This window comes from Misgurnus anguillicaudatus, chromosome 3 (assembly GCF_027580225.2).
Source record: "Misgurnus anguillicaudatus chromosome 3, ASM2758022v2, whole genome shotgun sequence".
NCBI lineage: Eukaryota > Metazoa > Chordata > Actinopteri > Cypriniformes > Cobitidae > Misgurnus > Misgurnus anguillicaudatus.
In genome coordinates, this window is record NC_073339.2 from 20,717,851 (window position 1) to 20,732,535 (window position 14,685).

The 14,685-nt window shown below is 37.0% G+C and overlaps 1 protein-coding gene across 6 annotated transcripts in view; it reads right to left on the reverse strand.

Moving 5' to 3' along the window:
• dclk2a (doublecortin-like kinase 2a) overlaps nt 1-14,685 on the reverse strand; it is a 53,768-nt gene that overhangs the window by 2,255 nt on the left and 36,828 nt on the right. For 4 of the 6 annotated variants that reach the window (XM_055205100.2, XM_055205103.2, XM_055205101.2 and 1 more), the window contains 7 exons: nt 11,460-11,579; nt 10,862-11,008; nt 8,352-8,485; nt 8,180-8,257; nt 7,972-8,068; nt 6,860-6,940; nt 5,613-5,726 (listed from right to left, as the gene is read on the reverse strand). In XM_055205100.2, the coding sequence (XP_055061075.2) occupies nt 5,613-5,726; nt 6,860-6,940; nt 7,972-8,068; nt 8,180-8,257; nt 8,352-8,485; nt 10,862-11,008; nt 11,460-11,579 (771 nt within the window). Of the gene's footprint in view, nt 1-480; nt 494-4,371; nt 4,460-5,612; nt 5,727-6,859; nt 6,941-7,971; nt 8,069-8,179; nt 8,258-8,351; nt 8,486-10,861; nt 11,009-11,459; nt 11,580-14,685 lie in introns of all 6 variants that reach the window. The other 2 variants (XR_008644428.2, XM_055205102.2) reach the window with 2 other exon arrangements.

Genomic DNA, 14,685 nt, shown 5'->3' on the forward strand with positions numbered 1-14,685 from the left:
GACAGAATTGTTATGTCAGTTTGTGTGAACTACCCCTTTAAAATCAGAGAGGTGGAAAGAGATAAATTCAGCCTTTAGTTTTAAAGATTCAATAATGCAGCATTCCGGTTTTTCCCATTGGTGTATGAAAATGTGCTCATACTAAGCTGATACAAAACAGTAGGCTATGTATGACCTGATTTGACTGAAAAGCCAATAGTATTGATCACCTTCAAGGTAGAAAAACACCACAGCAGTTAAAGAGACACTTTTACGGACACAGAAAAAGGTAGAAAGTGAGAGGAACACCACTAAAGAATAAAAGAAAGGCAAGACTTCAGTTTGAGTTCAAATTCATTTGATAGTGTGGTTTTCTCTTTGGGTCAGATTAGTGTCTTCTGTGGTATTGTTGTCACTTTCTTCCGCTTCTGCTGAAAGAGTGTATGTGTGTAGAGACAGAGGCGGGGAGGGAGTAGCATAGCAGTTAGTGTTAGTACATACCATTGCCTTGGAGCTAGTCAGAGGATAGCAATGCCACGGGAAGAGCAGAAGCAGAGGACAGAGACTAGTCTTACTCACAGAGGACATACAGCACAAATTTATACACAACGATCTAACATAAGAACGTCTAATAATCGAGCTAAAGGACATTTTACAGACTACATAAATACCAGGATCCGGTCCTAAATCAGGACACTTTTGATGTAAGAAGGAAATATTATGTCATTATATACTCCTCCTTGTGTTATTCCAAACCCATATTCAGTTTTTATTTTTGTCTTTAGAGAAGTCAAGCTGAATGAAAAGCACCATAAGAGTAGCCCATGTGACTCATATGCTATTACAGTCTTTTAAAGCCACACTATATGTGTGAAAATTACTAAAAGTAGTTTTTACTGTAATTTAAACCTTTAGGGGGGTTAAATGTGTCTCCTTTTTAATCTTACAGAATTGTTAAAGCAACACTATGTAGTTTCCATGTAAAAATGACTTACAGCTCCCCCATGTGGTTGAAAAGCGCAACAGTGCCTGGTATCAGACACTCTTCTGCAGGCAGGGGGAGGGGCGGGGCTGTGTTTCCTACCCTCCACCGCCACTTTCAGAGTGTGCTTGTAGCAGCTAGGAGGCTGCTCAGGTTGCAGCAGCAGTACAATTTGTCCAGTTAAAAGTTGTTCTATCACTGAAATAATTTTAGAGACATTATTTAAAGGTAAAAAAACTACATAGTGTTGCTTAAACTGTGGGCAAGGATTTCAGCACAAAATCTTTTTCACTGTTCTACTAAAGAGAAGATAGCCCATGGGTGAGTTAAATATGACAAAGGTTATTTTTCTGGTGAACTAACCCTTTAACATTCAATGCAGTTCCCCAGTAAAATATTGTGACTATGGCATTTCACATCATAATGCTTGATTATTAGAAACAAGAATTAAGGATGTTATCTTATTGATGTGCCATCAGTGTCATAATTCACTGAAAACCCTAATAAGTTGACTGAACTCATTGTAATGAGTAAACTCGTTGCCTCAATTAAATTAAGTAATGGGTCTCCCAAAAACTTATTTATTTATTTAAGTTCACTTAACTTGGTGGATAGGCTGAACTTAAAATTTTAAGTTCACCAAACTTTTAGCACTGAAAACCCTAATAAGTTGACAAATTACAAAGTGTAAAACTCTAAGAAATGTTATTATCAACTGGTTTACATGTCCTATTAGTTGTTATTCTTGGACCAAAGATAAATCATTCAAAATTTTCATGCGCAAGGCCTTATGGGTATTCCTCACAGCATTTTGAATTGAAATCTAAAGTGAATTGCACTTGATTTTTTAAGTTTATGGTTTATGTAATCTAATAACAAAGATAGTTAAAGGTATAGCGGAAGATTTTCCCGATTTTTTGAAAAGAACCACCCCTCCACTTTAAAAAAAAAAATTCACATGCGCAACACTCAACCTGCTCCAGAGAGGGAACGCCTAAACAAGAGAGAGAGCATGCAGGAGCCTAGTTCTTCTTTTTGCTCTGTTCACCGTGACTGCGCGGTTCGTGACTTATGCCAGGGCAACGCTAATCATAGCTTAAATCAACTTTTACTAGCAGTGATTTTAAATGGATTTCTCCAAATAGCATGGCAAACTTTACCTGTCGAGTAGCAACTTTGCGTGGAAAGCCCAACCTGTGCTTTTAGCGCACGCCAGCGTGTGAAATAGTCTCCCAAAAACACTCTGATCTTGTTTCTTTCTTCAGAGGCTTTTCTCTTCTTGTCATACAATTCGTAGACACTTTTTCTCTTGCGAACCTCAGACATTTTGAAAAAACACGCTGAGAATGCGAGCTTCAATGAATGGTTGAAATCGTAGCCCACCACACATATACACCTGAAAGTGCGCTAGTGCAGAAAGTGAACCTATCGACGAGCACGTCCGACGGCCTTACGTCAACATATCATCAGAATGATTGACAACTGGGATGACCAATAGTCTAGATGATCCACCCGGAAAAAGAGAATCTTTCGCTATACCTTTAAGTTAGGGATCCAAACTGCAAAATGTAAGTCATGATTGCTTGTCTTTTAGTACAAACAGCATTAGGGCTTTCAGTGTTCATTTGAATGTAAAAAAGTGATTTTTTATTACCAAACTTTTTTGTCAGCTGAACCCCCTTGATCGAAATTGCAATACATGTTTACATTCATTTTGTATCCATTTTAAATTTTCTTTCACTAGTATTTTACATAAGTTAGTGTTATTATTACCTGTTACTTCTGGTAGTTTTCTTTTATGAAAAGTATTTGTCCATTTTGTTCTCATTTTGTATATATTGTAATGTTGTGTAATGGTCACATGAACAAATATTTTTTTTAAATATAAATAATTTAAATAATTTTCTTTTACATTTTATATTTTTATATTTACATTTTATATTTAAATTAACTGTTTTATTCAACTCACAAACCCCATGTAATTCCCCCACAAACCACCAGGGGTTGCAAACCGCAATTTAAATCCTGCTTTATGCCTTTTTATTGCTTGACAGCTACCATGGTCACTATAGGCTAAAAGCATACACGCTTGCTTAAAAATCACAGAATTTTGATTTTGGGTGAGCTAGCCCTTAAATTATGATCTATAGTCTTAAATCGGTGAAGCAAAGGGAGTTGGCAAAAATGACTAAAAACCATCAAGACCAGTGGCGGCCAGTGACTTCCTTTTCAAGGGTGCCAGTGCGAAGCTCATCACTACATGTATGTAGCCCGTCATGTGTGTGATCGACATTTTAAAATATGTTTTTGGCGCGTCATGTAAACTACGAACCTGCTGCAGACACTTCGAAGGGGTTCATGATAAAAGTGATGCACACGTTTGCCTGATACTCGTTTAATCTCATGTGTAATCAAAGTTTAGTGTTAAATTAGTGTATTGCAAGTATTTTGTGAACGTTAACGCCTCTCCTATCATAAACCCTTTCGAAGCGTGTGCAGCGCACATTTTTGACCAGACACATGATGCATATGGTTTATGATGCACCAACCACATATTTTGAATTTGCGCCCCTCGGAAGAGAAGTCACTGGCCGCCACTGATCAAGACCTTATTAGATACAAATACTGGCAGCAAAAACAAATACATAAAAAACTAAAATGTCTTTTTAAATCCTTATGTATTTCATCCAAGGCAATTTTTGTGCACAATTACGCATCTCTCTATCTCTGTCATTTAGGCCTGGTTTCGCAGACAATGCTTAGCTAAAATCAGGACTAGGCCTTAGTTAAATTAAGATGTTAAAATCTTTTATAAACATGCCTTAGAAAAAGACATTACTGGTGTGTACAGTATCTTGATCCAAATCAATGGCAAATTTTAAGATCTGTCAGTATAAATTATCTTCAGTTGAGAAAGCTTAAAGATGTGTATTAGTCTAAAGACTAGCCTTAAGCCTTGTCTGTGTAACCAGGGGTTGGCGTTCATTCCAATTGAGTTGTCAATGGTCACAGTTTTTAAGGACACTGGCAGTACTATCTCTGGATTACATGACAGAAAAAGAGAGAGGCCATCACATTGCAGTGTTATTATCGGTCAGTAATGCATGCACGCCAATACAAACCTTTCAGCTAGAGCACAAACAGAAACGATATACAATGCAGTGCAACGAAATCAATGCACATATTAATAAAGTATCTGAAAGAGCCACTGTGAACATGTGGAATGTAAAGATGTGAGGATAGACTGGAATTAGAAAGCAAGTCCTGAAATGATTAATTAAAACAAGCCCTGTGAGGATCTACAGACTGTCTGATTAAGACCAGATTTCAGTCAGACTAAAGTGTTTTAGTATAGAGTCATACAGAAGTGCAGCCTTATTAAAAATAGCTTTAGATTTGGAGTCAAATACCCAATATCCAGTGGCAGACATCACTTCGGGTCTCGGGAGAGCAAGGAAGGGGTGTACTGTAGATACAGCCCTGCCTTTACAGTTCAAACTGTCAAATGAGATTAGCATCAATACACATTCAGGCAGAGTCCCCACTGCTGCTTTTTCAAATTTTTCAAAATTACTTTAATAAAAGTCTTTTGTTAAGAAATCATAATGTGCTTTAAGGGAAAGTGAGGAGGCACAAGTAAGGCCCAATCCCATTTCTATTTTATGTTCCTTCGCCTACACCTTCGTTTAACCCTTCCCCTTAAAACAGTATGGCGAGGAGGGGGTGATAATATTCCCCTAAGAAATCAGAAACCACCACACCAAACGTGCGTTACAAGCAAATTCCCTGCCACTGGACTTTTAATTTCTATGCTGTGAGATTTGGAAAACATGTCGTGGGACATATTAGGAATTGCAATCGGTTAATTTTGTAACGTTAGCAAACGTACTTATTTTTGCATGCAAAATGACCATAAATATGAACACAAGATTAATATGACATAAAAACAATAATTTTGGTGCATTAAAATCGTATTTACAGGTCTCCTTGTTGGCTTGTGCAGCCATGTTGTCGCTGTAGCTGATGAATGCAGGGATTCATTTCTGAAGTGAGGTCCTGAAAAATTATGACTCAACTTGTATACTTAAATGTTCTGATTTCTTTGTATGAATTCAATATTTGGTTTGATGGCTACATCTGGTGAAACTTTTGTGTCAATAGCCCACTTAAAAATCCCCTTACTGATAAAAATGCTGATGTGTCAAATACTTATTTTCGCCGCTGTATATATTATTACGAAGAGTTCTACCTTAGTCAGGCGCTGTTCCACAGCCAATGAAACGGCCAATGTGCACTTTTCTTTAAGGTCCTTTCTAATTTCATAGATCTGGCATGTTTTGTGCTGTGCTTGCTTACAATACAATAATCCCTAATGCTCTCTATGAGATTTGCCAGTTATGTAAGTCTTGAGTGCAAGGGGCACAAACTGATTGATTTTCACTTCATTTTAGCAGCTGTCTATTTCAGTGACTATTATGCGTCACTGCTGCTATGCGCAGAATTGTGTGTAATCCAAGTAATAATCAGTATGGACCAAGAGGATGATGATGGTCATTTTTTTAAGCATAGTTGTAGTTGTGTGTGTGTGTGTGTGTGTGTGTGTGTGTGTGTGTGTGTGTGTGTGTGTGTGTGTGTGTGTGTGCATGCTCACCATAATCACAGAGACTCCAGGTGTCGTGTTGCTCTGTTTCTGCACAGAGTTAAAGTGCGTTTTGAGTTTACCTGCCACCTCCAACTTCATATTGTTTTCCATTGCAGCATCCTCCTGTTGGTTATTATTACAGTGCATTAGGATATGCTAATCCATTGGGGAGTAATACAACTGTACGCCCACCAGGGAGGGAAGAATAAATTGTGGGTTTCGTTTCGAAATATAATTTCAATTCTAAGGAAGATTTGAAACTTACATATATATTCAGATACAATAATGTTTTACAATTGATTAAAATAATTGTGAAATTATTGGTAATAGAAAATATTACCTAAAATACAGTTTAATATGAGATTTTAATGAATATAATTTCTACACTGTAGTGTAGAATTTGAATGACTTCATGTATGTTTCACACGTACAACAGTAAACTCAAACACATACACACACACGTTTGTACATCGTTGTGAGGACATTCATAGATGTAATGCAATCCCCTAACCCCAATCATCATAACTAAACACCTAACCCCAACCCTAAACCTGCGTCTTAATCGAGGGGCAACCTTCCGATCTGTCTGATGAAGCCAATATGGAAGTGATTTAAACTGCAATTCATTGACTGGCCACTAGAGGTTGGCTCCAAAAGGGAGTAAATTCCCATAGACCACCATGTTAAAATGCCCAACTTTACAGTAGAAAATAATATGTTTACAGCCTGGTACAAAAAGTGTTTTTGGTCAATATAGCTAATTTTGCCCTTCATGACAACTGTGAGGGGGGTGAATTTTTATATTTTTATATTAAGCTTTAAAGATCTGCATAATTAGGGCGTGGTCACTTGATTGATGGGTGAACTGCCACTGCTTTCACTAGAATCGAGCAAGGTGGGCGTGGTTTCAGCAACCAGCCACCTCAACTTCACCCACATACCGCCTCTTTTTACCCATTTTCGAATATCCGCTAGTAACACGTGGCCAACATTACGATGGCAGGCACCGCCTACTTTAAGCTTCAAAAAAGCTCTCTACAAACCTATGGGTGACGTCACGGACAATACGTCCATATTTGTTTACAGTCTATGGTCTTAACCCTCGAACAGCCCTTTAAAGGGATGCCGAAAAGTGAGGACCTGTCAAAATGTCCTCACTTCACTCTATTTGTCCTCATTCCAATAGTCTTACAAAATATTAGTTCTCACAAAGATAGCTGTAAAACTACACACACACACACAAACAAACGTATTACCGTGACCCAAGGATGACAGAGAACATCTTCAGCTGTGTATCTGGCCTCCACATTCACCCGTAGCATAAAACCAATAAGCTCCTGTAGGAACACAGAATCATTAGATGTTTCAAGTGTACACTTAAAGCATGTACAGAAAAGAACATGGGGAAAATAAAACAACTGGAGGTTAATAGATTTACAATAATTAATGCATGTTAATATGTAAAAAAGTGCAATGTAATTTGGTACCATTTTTTATTATTAAGTATGGTAAAATATTTTTATATTAAAAGGGACATTTCATAATTTTTTTTAAGATGTCAAATAAATCTTTGGTGTCCCTAGAGTACGTATGTGAAGTTCTAGCTCAAAATACCATATAGATCATTTATTATAGCATGTTAAAATTGCCACTTTGTAGTTGGAGCAAAAATGTGCAATTATGCAAATGAGCTGATCTCTGCACTAAATGGCAGTGCCATGGTTGGATAGTGCAGATTAAGGGGCGGTATTATCCCCTTCTTACATCACAAGGGGAGCCAAATTTCAATGACCTATTTTTTACAGGCTTGCAGAGAATGGTTTACCAAAACTAAGTTACTGGGTTGATCTTTTTCAAATTTTCTAGGTTGATAGAAGCAATGAGGACCCAATTATAGCACTTAAACATGAAAAAGACAGATTTTCATGATATGTCCCCTTTAAATGTGACACAAAGTCACATTAATTTCAATTCATACATTTTTTTAAACAACACACAGATGACCATATGGAAAATGTGTAGGGAAACTTGATCCAATTTCGCGACAATCTGGCAAGATTTATATAAGTGCCAAATTTGTCTTTTAATATCATAAGTTTGCAGAATATTCTCTGGTCTTTATTATTTTGCGAGGCAGCACTGAGAAAGATTTTGGAAACCACACACGCAGATCCAGACACACTGGATGTGATGGCGTATGAGAGGGGGAGGATGTGAATAAGATGATGGAGTGAGTAGGATGAAAGAGTGTAGGATGCAGTCAGTAAGAGAGAAACAAAGGATGGGGAGATAAATGAGTGAGCGAAAGGGTGTCCATCTGCTTACAGATGACTTTTGTGTGCGTGGATGATGTGTGTTGACTACCCACTTTAGCGGAATCAGTGATATTGTCCCAGAAGGGTGAAGGGAACTCTAAACGCCCCAACAGGATCTGATCAAAGAGGTCCTCCTGAAGATTATTCTCACTAGAAAATCAAACACAGTACATAGAGATGGTAGCACACATTCAGTATATGCATCACAAAAGCTGCCATGATACAAACATTAGAGACTGAGCAGGTTTTATCGTGTGGTACCTGCGGAAAGGTGGGAAGCCACACAGTAGGATGTAGGTAATCACACCAGCTGCCCAGATGTCCACCTTTAACCCATAGCTGGAGCAATGGACGAACAGACACAACAGTTATTCTCGCATAATTTCTGTGTGTGTATCTTTTTTGTTTTGGTCTGAAAAAACAATTTTCTTACCCTGACTCTGATATGATTTCTGGGGCGACGTAAGTGGGTGTTCCACAAACAGTGTACAGTGGTCCTTCTACCACAGTGGCCAAGCCAAAATCACCCAACTTTAGAGACTTTGTACCATCTGGGTACTCGCACACCTTAAAAAGAAGAGGGAGTATTCAGCAAGCTTCTCATTTTCCCTGACTTGCGTAATTTTTTTAAAAGTACGAAGTACAACATGTTATCGATATCTGATATATATCAACTGGTACGACAGTGTGTGTTGGTGTGTACACACTAGTTTATATATAAAGCAGGGTTTCCCGCAGAAAATGTGTTAGTTAAAGGTAGGGTAACACATTTTGAAAAATGCTAACGGTAGCCGCCTATCAATGAAATCCCGATCCCACCCTCAAGTCAAACCGCCATCCAAAGTCACGCCTCTTCCAAAACACATGAACACGCACAGATCAGACGGTCACATCTCATGTCTGATTCAGCAGTGAGAAAACTTTGCAGTACAAAGTCGAATAACACTGCCAAAATAACCAAACAACTGGTTTACATCAGAATTAGTTTAAGCACACGTTTGGTTGTGTAGACGTAGTAACTATATCGTTACGCTAATCCGTAAACGAACACAAATTTCATAAGCAACACAATGTTTCATCAAAGTAGAATATCTGAATCCATCTCAATACAAACATATCGCGTACCTACCCTACCAAAATAAACTGTGCAACGACTCTTTCAGACCCTTTGCGTCCTGCAGCTGTTTGCATCTCGTGGTAAAGCAGTAAAGTTACTGATGTTCATTTGGGGTTTTGCTCTTGCTGATCCAGTTAGTTTTTGCTGTTGTTGTTATAAAAGATGCCTTTAGTTTTGTGCCTCCTGTGTAGGTTGTCAATTTAGCAGAAAAGTTTGCTGTTCTCACTGTTTACAGGCAGGAGGTGAGCGCACGTGAACGCGCCGATGACGTATGGTGTCTGCGTGGACTCGCTGCGCGGTGGGCATTCAAATTATGCTTACGTATGAGGGACAAAAATGGAAACGTCCGTTCCGACCGAAATCTATGATTTGCTGAACATTTTTTGGTCCTACGCCTTTCACAGATGACATAAATTTCTACAAATACATTTAAACAACTTAACACAGTGATTGCTATCAGGATGTAAGGAGACTTTTAACCAGCATAACAAAAAATGTTTAAGGATCAAATCTGTTACCCTACCTTTAAGGTGGTAGGGTTGGCCTGATGACCGGGGCCGTGGCAATAAAAGGGGCGGGGCGTATGCATCATGATGAAAATTGAAAAATATTTTTATTTAAAACACTCAAATAAAACTTAATTTTGAAGAAACTATGACAAAAAACGAACACATACTAGATTATTAATGAATTAAACGTTTTTACCTCTAACGGGAATAGCTGCGTGGTGAAGTGAAACTAAAGGGTTAATAAACACAAACTAAAGCAGATGTTGTAGAACGTCTGGCGAACGATGATAGATAGCGCAAAAATGTTAAAAACTGATTATGTTCCACTATTAATTACATTATCTTAAAATAGTGTAACTATAATGCACATAAATAAAATGAGCAAGAGCGCTCAACAATTATATTGAATCAAAAGGCACGTGAAACCCTAGCAGGTTGCTCAAACAACAAATTCACCAGTTAACTTACTTTAAAACTGCAAGAACTGTAGACTTATACAATAACAGGCTTAAATAAACCCAAAACATAAGTCTACTTACAGTTGTCACGGACACGCGTTTTATCATCTGGCTATACTCCAGACATGATGCACCACACATCTTATCTCATTTCGGCCGTGTGGCACGCGTGCATGCTTGAGATTTTAAGTGCGTCCATGCTATTTTCCGAGATGTTTATCAACTGGCTAGTTATCCTCCAGACAGTCACGGTCTGGACCACGTCTTTCTCATTTCGGCCGCGTGGCACGCCCCCGCTCGCCGTGTGATGAGCGGGCTATTCTCCGAGATGCACTTGATGGCCTTTTGTGCAGCGTTTTTTTTTTTTTTTTTTTTTTGGACAACCTAGTTAAGGCGGTAGGGTTTTCAAGCTTAGGCGGGCCGCCTTAACTGACATGTGCTGAGGGAAACCCTGATATACAGCACCTACACGTTAAAAGCCTTACAATAGGTGTGTGTGGATGTGTTCTGTATTTGAGGTTTCGTGCCTCCTATACTGCTTTAGGTGTGTATGTGTGTACCTTGTAATCACTACAATGTGAGAACCAAATGTTCCCACAACAATAGTAATTGGTCATTTTTTTACCTTATGGGGGCATTTTGTGGTCCCCATGAGGGAAACAAGCTTTGGTACAGGTTTGGCAAATAAACATGGTTTGACCTTTGACAAGATCTAAATCGGTCATTGCTTTTGGAAAGGCTCATAAATGACCCAAACTATGTATTGCTTTAAATGATAATGTCAGTATGTCACTATTGCATCTATGGCAGGTCTTCACTAAAGCAACGTAAAAGGTTTGTGCGTGTGCGATTTGCGTACCAGCAGATTTTCAGGTTTGATGTCCCGATGGACGATGCTCATTCTATGTAGATATTTGAGAGCCGCGGCCAGGTTGTATACCATCGCACTCGCATCTCTTTCAGTGTATTTGGTGGAGGAGGTGATTGCATCAAACAGATCTCCACCCTAGTAACAAAAAACAGATTACAATATTAATACCAAAAAATGAACACAACAAGCTTACTGTATGAGAAACAAGGCTTATATGGATAGTTTGATTAGTATTTAAAGGGGCATTTAGTACAATGTAGCTTAGGTGGAACAGAATTTTGGTGTGAATTAATGTAGAATGGATCGGATTTTATCCCTTGGGAATCATTAAAAGACTTGCATATGATATTAGTAGTTCAATTTGTGTTTTGGTTATGTTAGAAGAAGCAAAGTTGCTTTGGAGGCAGAAGAAATTATTAAATTTTGATTAAGAATTATGCAATAACAATATAATTTTCTTAAAAATAACTTAACAGTGACAAATTGTGCACAGCTGGACCAGGAACATTTTTAAAAAAAAGTAAAAATAGTTTTTGCAATACACTGTGGTCTATGAGTGTTCATGAGGTGATAAACCGAATGATACCTTCACAAGTTCCATGACCAGATAGAGCTCAGTGGGTGTATCCACCTCCTCAATCAGCATAATTATATTAGGATGCTTCACACGCCTCAACACCGCCACCTCATTCTCGATCAGGTGCTCCTAAGTGTTCAAAGCATGCATCAGTAAAAATTCCCAACCGTACCGTATCTCTCAGCAGTCTTTTGTCTTTAGCTGCTGAGGCAAACATTTACATGAACTACTGAGATTTGCTTTTGCAGGAAACAAGGCAAACAGGAAACTAATTTCCTCAGTTAAAAACAGGCTGAAACTACATTATAAGTCATTGACCTCTTACACAGATATAACTGCTGTTTACTACTAAAACAATAAGTCATTGCACTGATTTAACCACATGTTTTTTTTGTGTAGACAGCAACAACAGCAAAATGAAAACAAACCAGTTTATTCATAATTATTACAGTATTAACTGTAGGCGAGTCTTGGCACTACTAGTGTTGACATTTGGTTTTGACAAAGCTCAGAACTTAGAGCCAGGCCTAAATGTCTCAATAATACTGAGATTAATCATAAGCATACATTGAAAAGCATTCAGAATCAACTACTGGCTGCATTTAGACATTTGTGACCCTGTTTTGAGATCCAAGCTAAAGTCTCATCATATACAGTAATTTTGAAAGCAGCAAAGTTTGATTTTACTCATTGATTTCATTTTATTTTTAATTAAACTCTGTCAATATTAACTCTTTCCCCGCCATTGATGAGTTATCTCGTCAATTAAGAGAAAACGCTTCCACGCCAATGACGCTTTGCTGACGAGTTTTTACGGTAATCTGTAATTCCGCTTTGATCCACTACGTGACACTCTTTCCCCATTTAAAAAAAAAACATAGAATACTTTGTGTATGTTTTGATCATTGTTCTGAATCTGATCTTTAAGAAAAGTAATCTACATAAATGCAATTGCTATAGGATGAAAAAGGTTTTTCAGATGTTTTGTTTGTTTGTTTGAAAGCAGAGTGTCTGTTCTTTCATTTGATATATAGTATGTTCATATATTTATAGAAGAACATTTTCTGGAAGGCATTTTGTAAAAGTTTTATGAAAAACTTTTTTTTAAAAATTCTGTCGGGAAAAGAGTTAAAGATGTCAAGTTTATATTTGTTGTTATATTTGTTATTAAATGTTCTAAGAATGTTCTTTACATTATGTAGGATGATTTTATGTAAAAAACATAAATCACAAAAGTAACACAGGGAGTTCACAGGCAGGGTCACAATTTTGTATCAGATTTGTCTTATTGTCTGCAAAAACTTGAACGAAAGCAGAAGGATGAATATTTGACTATTAACTAATAAATATAGGCCTATGTTTCGTTTACAGTTTTTCTATAGCGTTGAAGCATTTCTCAGATCAGAAATTAATTTTCAAATTATTCAACCTCCACATTATCAAATCACTTGGGCACAACATAAAATCTAATTATCATTGTTTTGGATAAATTGCAAATGCTCTAGTACAATCATGCAGATTGTTTGCTACATTTTCAATTGCTTATGCAAGTTTCATCAAAAAACATTATACTGTTTTTTATCGGATAGTTTTACACCTCAAAACATTTAGGAATTAGTTTATCATACAATGCAATATTGTTGACCTTTGTGTCATAATCTGTCAATGTTTTACACAGGGTTTTTTTGTATAATTTTTTTAATGTGAACTGAATTGATAAATTGCTGTCAAGTTGATCTTGAAATTTTTAGTTTTTGACATTTCTTACAGTGCATATTGAATACTAGGTGGAATTTTGAACAAATGTAAAACGACTTCAGTATAATTTCACTTTGAACATAAGTAGCGCATTGTTACAGCTGGGACAGAAGTAGGTAACACACGTGGGTCAAAAGTAACACAACAGAACGAGATAAATGTTTGCGTAACACGTATTTTTGGTAAATATACATGACTATGACCTTGTTAATATGTAACTGCAAACATATTTTGTTTTTATCTTCGCAAAAAATAATGAAATTACATTTTCATTTTAAATGTCAGTTTTATCAAATGTTTCAAAAGCAACCTGACTGTACAAACTTGAATTGTTTCAAATATGAAATAAAATATTTTTCAACTGTATGAACACTATGAAAATGTTATTATATAAAACTATAAATAATATAAATTATCAACATAATTCAACAGTATTAGAAGCAGGACAAAATTATCAAGTGTTACTTTTGTCTCGACAGGAACTCCTGACATTTAAACATAAATTAACTTTTATTTTGAAAAACTCTGAGAAGGCAAACTTCAGGATGTGTTACAGCACACAACAACTTGTCATTATGATGGCATTGTCATTTTGATGTTCACTGATGTAAAAATTTACCTTTGATAAATGAAATAAGAATTTAACAGGCTTTTGAAGGACATGATGTTCTGAAGTTTGTACGAATTGTTCTGAGAAATTCACTTTTTAAAACGAAAATTTTGAGAAATGCTCCAAAACGACTGATTAAAAACTGTAATTGTACACAATTTTCCCCTTTGAGGGACAATATACAGGTGCTGGTCATATAATTAGAAAATCATCAAAAAGTTGAATTATTTCACAAATTTCATTCAAAAAGTGAACTTGTATATTATATTCATTCAATACACAAATGCTGATATATTTCAAATGTTTATTTCTTTTAATTTTGATGATTATTACTGACAACTAAGGAAAATCCCAAATTGAGTATCTCGGAAAATTACTTGAGACCAATACAAAGAAAGGATTTTTAGAAATCTGGGCCAACTTAAAAGTATAAACATGGAAAGTATGAGCATGTACAGCACTCAATACTTAGTTGGGGCTCCTTTTGCCTGAATTACTGCAGCAATGCAGCAAAATTAAATATGCATCTCCATAAAGTTGGTCAGCAGCAGGAAGCATGAAGTGCTCTGAAACTTCCTGGTATATGACTGCATTGACCTTGGACCTCAGAAAACACCAGGAGATGACATGGCACCCCAAACCATCACTGACTGTGAAAACTTTACACTGGACCTTAAGCAATGTGGATTGTGTGCCTCTCTTCCTCCAGACTCTGGGACCTTGATTTCCAAAGGAAATGTAAAATTTACTTTCATCAGAGAAGATAACTTTGGACCACTCAGCAGCAGTCCAGTCCTTTTTGTTTTTAGCTCAGGCGAGACGCTGTCTGTTGTTCAAGAGTGGTTTGACACAAGGAATGCGACAGCT